This window comes from Trematomus bernacchii, unplaced genomic scaffold (genome assembly GCF_902827165.1).
Source record: "Trematomus bernacchii unplaced genomic scaffold, fTreBer1.1, whole genome shotgun sequence".
Classification (NCBI taxonomy): domain Eukaryota; kingdom Metazoa; phylum Chordata; class Actinopteri; order Perciformes; family Nototheniidae; genus Trematomus; species Trematomus bernacchii.
The window spans coordinates 15,751,713-15,759,829 of record NW_022987593.1 but is presented as its reverse complement, the minus strand read 5'-3'; the positions used below and the strand labels follow the sequence as shown (position 1 = coordinate 15,759,829).

Sequence of the window (8,117 nt, the reverse complement as noted above, 5' to 3'; positions counted from 1 at the left end):
AAGCTGCTGATCTTTGCCTCCACATCTCACACTGGTCAGACCATTAGACAGATAGAGCAGGCGGCTTGCAGTGTTTGGGTCCAGAATGACAGGACTGAAGTGGACCTGGTCCTTCATCTTCTCCCAGACTCTGAAGGACAGGTTGCCCAGGTGTTTGGCCACATCTGTCAGCGCTCCTGAGAGCAGCTGTGGGTCTGACAGTGAGTAAACACATTTACTGTTAAACTTCCAAACATTTCTCAAGTTTTAAATCTCCTCTCTTAAAGCCGTGACATATTTAGAATCGAGCGATTGGCTTTGGTTAAACTTGACAAGGATTATTTTCAGTTTATTGTATTTATCAGGGAAAGCAGTTTTAGTGTCTTGAATTTATTTGATTCATTCCCTGCTCGTTCTTACATTGTATTTATAGTCTTTACCCAGATAAATATATATATGTTTCTGATTCTGAAGAAGGCCAAAATGGTAAAAGCAAAGTCTACAAAGACACTGGTTTGATCACCTTAATAATAACTCTCTCACAAGTCCTGCAGTATAATCCCAGTGTAATTGATCCAGTTGTGTGCTCACTACTTCCCAAACACTTACTATTCACAACTTGTCCAAATTGTTTTAAATAGTATTTATATGTTTGCAAAAATGCATGTGTAAACACCTGGTAACATTGAAGTTTGCTTAAAGTGGACCTATCATGCTATATTATAATAATATAGTGTAGGACCATACCTATATAAGGCATATTTATACTTTTTTTTTTTCAAAATACCAAACAGATCATGCATTTTAGCCATGCCTCATTTTGCTCAATTTGCACTTTTTAGATCTGTTTTAGCAAGGGCAGATTCAGTGAGAACAGCACCATCTACAGGCCTGGCATATGTACTACAGCGTCTCCAGCGCTTTTGAACGGCAATGGCCGTGGCTGTCTCCTCCTGATTGGTGGAGTTGGCCCAATAGCCGTAGCGCTGACGTCAGGACAGTGTTCAAATCTGGATCAGTTTTTATCAGATCCGTTGCAGCCCCTTTTTTAGAGATTTGGGTATGGAGGAAAATAGAGAGGGTTGTGTTTTCTGACACTTGGTGAGTTCCCTGGAACACCGGGGACACATATTCATGTATAAAAGACGTACAAAAGTGCATTTTGCATAATAGGTCCCCTTTAAGTCCAGAGTGCATAAAAAGCTGGTTCTCCTAAATTCAGAACAGACTGATCTGATCTAAATTCAGAGTATCGATCTCAGCTCATGTTGACGTAAAGTAATACTAAGCATCTCTTCATAGGTCAGGTTAACAATAATAATAATAATACACTTTATTTATATAGCCCCGTTCATGCTTGACGCAGCCCAAAGTGCTTTGCAGAGTGTGACAGAAAAGGACAATTACAAATGAGGAACATAATTAAAAAACAAGGTATTAACAAACAGGAAGAGTTATATCACTGAACCATAAAACCCTAAAACATGAACAGTGATACTACAACACAATTCCTATTGCCCCAAATTATAAGCCAAATAAAAAAGATAGGTCTGTAATTTACTTCAAATAATTCAAATTGATGTTGCTGTTCTAAGATCCAATGGCAACAGGATGGTATGTTTGTCTCAGTCCGTCAGCCACAAGCAGTGGTGTCTTTTTTGTGATCTGATCCAAATCTTAAATCTGAATTGAAACTAATACCAAACATCTCTTCATAGGTTCAGGTTAACGGCATGATGCTTTTATGATTGTCTCACACACTGATGAGCTGTGCTGTGTTCTTTTTATTGTGTGTCTTCATGTTTGTGTGTTCCTCCTCCAGGTGATCGAGTACAACCCGTCCCAGTGTCTGGACTGGTTGGCGGTTCAGACTCCGAGGAACAAGCTGGCTCACAGCTGGGTTCTGCAGAACATGGAGAACTGGGTGGAGCGCTTCCTGCTGGCGCACAACTACCCCCGAGTCCGCACATGTGAGAAAGCTCTCTGATAATACTGCAGCTGTTTAATCTGACATTAAGGTTTTATCATTCAGTGGTACACATAAAGGGTCTCTGGGTAGGGTGGGTATGCTATTTGATAACATTTCATTTGATATTTTTGTATTGCTAAATTTACTTCTTATGTTAACATACATAATTGTATATTTGTATTGCATGTTTCTATTTCTTCTTATGATCATATACATATTTTTATCTTTTTTCCTTAATTTATAATATTGTATTTTCATTTATTTTTTATTGCACATGTTTAATTAACTTTTTAGTTTTATTTAAATATTTAAATAATATTTTATTTTACCTTTTACTTAAATATTTCTCCCTAACTTCTTATGTTTAGATGAATAATTTAATTTAATTACATTTTTTATTACACAATTTTACCTAACATTTGATTTTATAAAAATGTACCGTTATTTTATTTGTATTTATCTATTTAATTAATTATTTTTATTGTATTATTTTACTACTAATTATTTGTATTTCATTTGATCTTTCTCTCACACATTTTTATATATTTTAATATCATTTATTTTTGTGGTCCTTTTTACTAAACATTTGTACTTAGCTTCTAATGTTTATACTCATATTATATCTTTTAATTGCACATTTCTATTCAACTTGTGTTTTTTAAATCAAGCATCTGTCACCAGACCATGTTCCCACTGGTATAAATGAAGTATTGATTTGTTCTGACCATGTCTCTATTAGAATCTGAAAGGCTTCCCATATCACATATTAAAGTTCCCTGCCTCTCCCTCCAGCGGCGGCGTACCTCCTGGTCTCCCTGATCCCCAGCAACTCTTTCCGTCAGATGTTCCGCTCCACGCGCTCGCTGCACCTGCCGACCCGCGAGCTGCCGCTGTCGCCCGACACCACGGTGGTTCTGCACCAGGTGTACAACCTGCTGCTGGGGCTGCTGGGCCGCGCCAAGCTGTACGTGGACGCCAGCGTGCACGGCACCACCAAGCTGGTGCAGTACTTCAGCTTCATGACGTACTGCCTCATCTCCAAGACGGAGAAACTCATGTTCTCCGGATACTTCATGGACCTCTGGAACCTCTTCCAGGTACACACAGATATTACCCTTTAAAGAGCAATGTTTCCTCTATCCTGTACTGATACATTACATTATTTTATCTTCTTATTAAACATTTTTACTTGATTTCTTATGTTTATATAAATATTTGTTTTATTTATTTATTTTATTGCACATTTGTTCCTCTATTTTCTTATGTTTATACATTTATTTGTATTTTATAATTTTATGTCTTACACATTTAGCCAACTTGTTATGAATATACCATTTTTTGTATTTTATAAATTTTTGTATTGCCCAACTTTATTGCCCAATATTTGTATTCTATTTTATTTTATCTTTTTAAATGCATATATTTACTTCTTATGTTTGTATAATTATTTTAATTGTATTGGGTCTTTTCCTTCACATTTCACTTTACTTTTCATATAAACACAAATGTTTGTATTTAATTACATTTACTTTTTTGCACATCATCTTAACTTCTTGTGTTTTATATAAATATATATATTTTTTATTAGACATTATTGACTTACCTTATTTTTCATATATTTAGTATTGGATTTTATCCTTTTATTGCACATTTTTTCTTAACCCTATGGTTTTTTTTTAATTCTAAAATGGAGCAGCTGTCATGAAAACCCTTTCCCCCTGGCATCAAAAATAAATCCTCTGCTCCTGCTCGTTGCACTTCTTCCCTAAACATTAGTTTCTCGCCTGCAGCTTCACTCACATTATTTTTCTCTTCTCCGTCTCCAGCCCAAACTCTCGGAGCCGGCCATCGCCACGAACCACAACAAGCAGGCTCTGCTCTCGTTCTGGTACAACATGTGCGTGGACTGTCCGGAGAACGTGCGTCTGGTGGTGCAGAACCCCGTGGTGACGAAGAACATCGCCTTCAACTACATCCTGGCCGACCACGACGACCAGGAGGTGGTGCTGTTCAACCGTGGCATGCTGCCCGCCTACTACGGCATCCTGAGGATGTGCTGCGAGCAGTCGCCAGCGTTCACCCACCAGCTGGCATCGCACCAGAACATCCAGTGGGCCTTCAAGAACCTCACGCCACACGCCAGCCAGTACCCCGGCGTGAGTACAGAGCATCAATCAATCAATCAACAACTTTATTAATCCTGCAAGGGGCAATTAGTTATGAGCAGAGATGGCAAAAGTACACACATCCCACAACACACGTTACTCAAGTAGAAGTACAGATATTCGTGTTTAAAAATACTCTGGTAAAAGTAGAAGTACTGACTAAACTTCTTTACTCAAGTAAAAGTAACGAGGGCTTTGAAATGTACTTCAGTAAAAAGTACCCATAACTAGCAGCTGTTTTAAAGAGTACCTGACCTCCCTTTATATTAATAGAACAATAATGTCATTGTTAGCTAATGAATGTTTCCATGCTGAACAACGGCAACATGACAACGTTTTCATTGGTCCCTCTTCTTTAGAGAAGACCAGGAAATGATGGATACACGGATCGTGTTCAAATCAATAGGCACGCAATGACTCTAAATAATAATGATCACGCCACCAAACACACATTCAAACTAAAGGAACCAGCCTGTTTGGGAAATGTGAGAAGTAGAAAGTACAGGTATTTGGGTTCAACATGTGAGAAGTAGAAAGTACAGGTATTTGTGTTCAACATGTAAGAAGTAGAAAGTACAGGTATTTGTGTTCAAAATGTAAGAAGTAGAAAGTACAGGTATTAGGGTTCAACATGTAAGAAGTAGAAAGTACAGGTATTAGGGTTCAACATGTAAGAAGTAGAAAGTACAGGTATTTGTGTTCAACATGTAAGAAGTAGAAAGTACAGGTATTTGTGTTCAACATGTAAGAAGTAGAAAGTACAGGTATTTGTGTTCAACATGTAAGAAGTAGAAAGTACAGGTATTTGTGTTCAACATGTAAGAAGTATAAAGTACAGGTATTTGGGTTCAAAATGTAAGAAGTAGAAAGTACAGGTATTTGGGTTCAACATGTAAGAAGTAGAAAGTACAGGTATTTGTGTTCAACATGTAAGAAGTAGAAAGTACAGGTATTTGTGTTCAACATGTAAGAAGTAGAAAGTACAGGTATTTGTGTTCAACATGTAAGAAGTATAAAGTACAGGTATTTGGGTTCAAAATGTAAGAAGTAGAAAGTACAGGTATTTGGGTTCAACATGTAAGAAGTAGAAAGTACAGGTATTTGGGTTCAACATGTAAGAAGTAGAAAGTACAGGTATTTGGGTTCAAAATGTAAGAAGTAGAAAGTACAGGTATTTGGGTTCAACATGTAAGAAGTAGAAAGTACAGGTATTTGTGTTCAACATGTAAGAAGTAGAAAGTACAGGTATTTGTGTTCAACATGTAAGAAGTAGAAAGTACAGGTATTTGTGTTCAACATGTAAGAAGTAGAAAGTACAGGTATTTGTGTTCAACATGTAAGAAGTAGAAAGTACAGGTATTTGTGTTCAACATGTAAGAAGTAGAAAGTACAGGTATTTGGGTTCAACATGTAAGAAGTAGAAAGTACAGGTATTTGTGTTCAACATGTTAGAAGTAGAAAGTACAGGTATTTGTGCTCAAAATGTAAGAAGTAGAAAGTACAGGTATTTGTGTTCAACATGTAAGAAGTAGAAAGTACAGGTATTTGTGTTCAACATGTAAGAAGTAGAAAGTACAGGTATTTGTGCTCAAAATGTAAGAAGTAGAAAGTACAGGTATTTGTGTTCAACATGTAAGAAGTAGAAAGTACAGGTATTTGTGTTCAACATGTTAGAAGTAGAAAGTACAGGTATTTGGGTTCAACATGTAAGAAGTAGAAAGTACAGGTATTTGGGTTCAACATGTAAGAAGTAGAAAGTACAGGTATTTGAGTTCAACATGTAAGAAGTAGAAAGTACAGGTATTTGTGTTCAACATGTTAGAAGTAGAAAGTACAGGTATTTGGGTTCAACATGTAAGAAGTAGAAAGTACAGGTATTTGGGTTCAAAATGTAAGAAGTAGAAAGTACAGGTATTTGGGTTCAACATGTAAGAAGTAGAAAGTACAGGTATTTGGGTTCAAAATGTAAGAAGTAGAAAGTAAAAAGTCGTCAGAAAAATAAGTAGTGGACTAAAGTACTGATACCAGAAAAATGTACTTAAGTACATTTAAAATACCCAATATTGTAAATGCTAAACTAAGGTGTGTGCTGCCCCCTGCAGGCGGTGGAGGAGCTGTTCAACCTGATGCAGCTGTTCGTGGCTCAGAGAGCCGACATGAGAGAAGAAGAGCTGGAGGACGTGAAGCAGTTCAAGAAAACAACGATCAGCTGTTACCTTCGCTGCCTGGACGGACGCTCCTGCTGGACCACGCTCATCAGGTACACACACACACACACACACACACACACACACACACACACACACACACACACACACACACACACACCAACACACCAACACAGACACACTCACACAGACTCTCCTCTGCAAGCTACACTCTGTGTCAGTAGTCCTCTGGGATGATGATCTGATTCAATTTTAAGTTTTGCTACAGCGACACCAGTTTGTTTCTGGGAGACATTTTCCCTCTGGAGGGACGAGTGCTGGAGACACTGGGACACAAAATATATGATTTTGTACACAAACAAATGAGTTAGTTTCCCTCTGGTTCGACCCCTGCTCTGTGTTTGTTCCTCTCAGTGCCTTCAGGGTTCTGCTGGAGAACGACGAGGACCGTCTGCTGGTCGTCTTCAACAGAGGACTGATCCTCATGACGGAGGTGAGACGGATCCTCTCTTCCTCAGACGGGGAACACTTCAGAATCAGAGCAGCTAGATTATATAGACATACAACCAAGACTTACACGCACAACTAAGAGACATAAAGTATAAACATTTAGGTACATAACAACACTTTTTCTTTTTACATAAACACTGGAAAATAGTTGGGATTTTTTCCTACCTTTTTTATTTTATAAAAATAGAAATGTAAAAAAGTTTTTAGGGAGAGAATTAAAGTAAGATTTGCTTTTATCATTTATTATCTCTAAACAACAAAATCACTTGTATTCATATTTTAATTCGTACATCCTGTTGAATTCAACTACACTTAAAGTTTAAATATTAAGCTGGCAAAATCAGTTGTTTTGAATTCCTTCTAAAAACACTTTTGCTTTGATGTTGAATCTCTTCATCTCGTATATAAAGCAGCTCGTGAAAACCTTTTTTACATTTGAAGTTTACTATAATAAGAACCAGGTTGAAATAATTTATTAGATATACGAGGCGCCTCAGTGAATCCCTCTGCTGTCTTTAAGAATGTGATTTCCTGTCCTCAGTCGTTCAACACTCTGCACATGATGTACCACGAGGCCACGGCCTGCCACGTCACCGGAGACCTGGTGGAGCTGCTCTCCATCTTCCTCTCCGTGCTCAAAGCCACGCGGCCATACCTGCAGCGCAAAGGTCAGAACACACACACACACGCACACACGCACACACGCACACACGCACACACTCACACTCACACTCACACACTCACACACTCACACACTCACACTCACACTCACACATACACACACACACACACACACACACTCTCACACTCTCACACTCTCACACTCTCTCTCACACACACACCACACACACCACACACACACACACACACACACACACACACACACACACACACACACACACACACACACACACACACACACACACACACACACACACACACACACACACAGAGAAATACAATCATTTATTACATACTGGACTAAAACATTACCATGGCAAATTAGGGGCATTGTAGGTTAATACTGTAGTATAGAATTGGGGGATGAAACCCTCTTAATGTGTCACTCATACATGCACACAGCACACAGTGACATTTGACCTCTGCATTGAACCCATCCTAGTACCAGGAGCAGTTTAATGAAACAATAAGCAGTACATCAATAAGGGAAAAGTCATTAATTGGCGGGAGATGATCAAAATGTAACATCTTGTATTCGTCTCACAGTGGAGACTTTTACAGTTTTACAACAGCAAATTAAAAAAAGTAGTTTTACATAATAATTTGATTTTACCTTAATAAAGTAAATGAAATGTGATTACACAT

General features: G+C 38.0%; 1 protein-coding gene across 1 annotated transcript in view; it reads left to right on the top strand.

Moving 5' to 3' along the window:
* The first annotated feature begins 462 nt into the window (after positions 1 to 462).
* LOC117481979 (ubiquitin carboxyl-terminal hydrolase 34-like) overlaps positions 463 to 8,117 on the top strand; it is a 16,362-nt gene continuing 8,707 nt past the window's right edge. The window contains exons 1-7 of the mRNA XM_034129925.1: positions 463 to 492; positions 1,802 to 1,949; positions 2,741 to 3,045; positions 3,775 to 4,104; positions 6,216 to 6,373; positions 6,696 to 6,774; positions 7,333 to 7,459. Of these exons, the coding sequence (XP_033985816.1) occupies positions 463 to 492; positions 1,802 to 1,949; positions 2,741 to 3,045; positions 3,775 to 4,104; positions 6,216 to 6,373; positions 6,696 to 6,774; positions 7,333 to 7,459 (1,177 nt within the window). The remainder of the gene's footprint in view (positions 493 to 1,801; positions 1,950 to 2,740; positions 3,046 to 3,774; positions 4,105 to 6,215; positions 6,374 to 6,695; positions 6,775 to 7,332; positions 7,460 to 8,117) is intronic.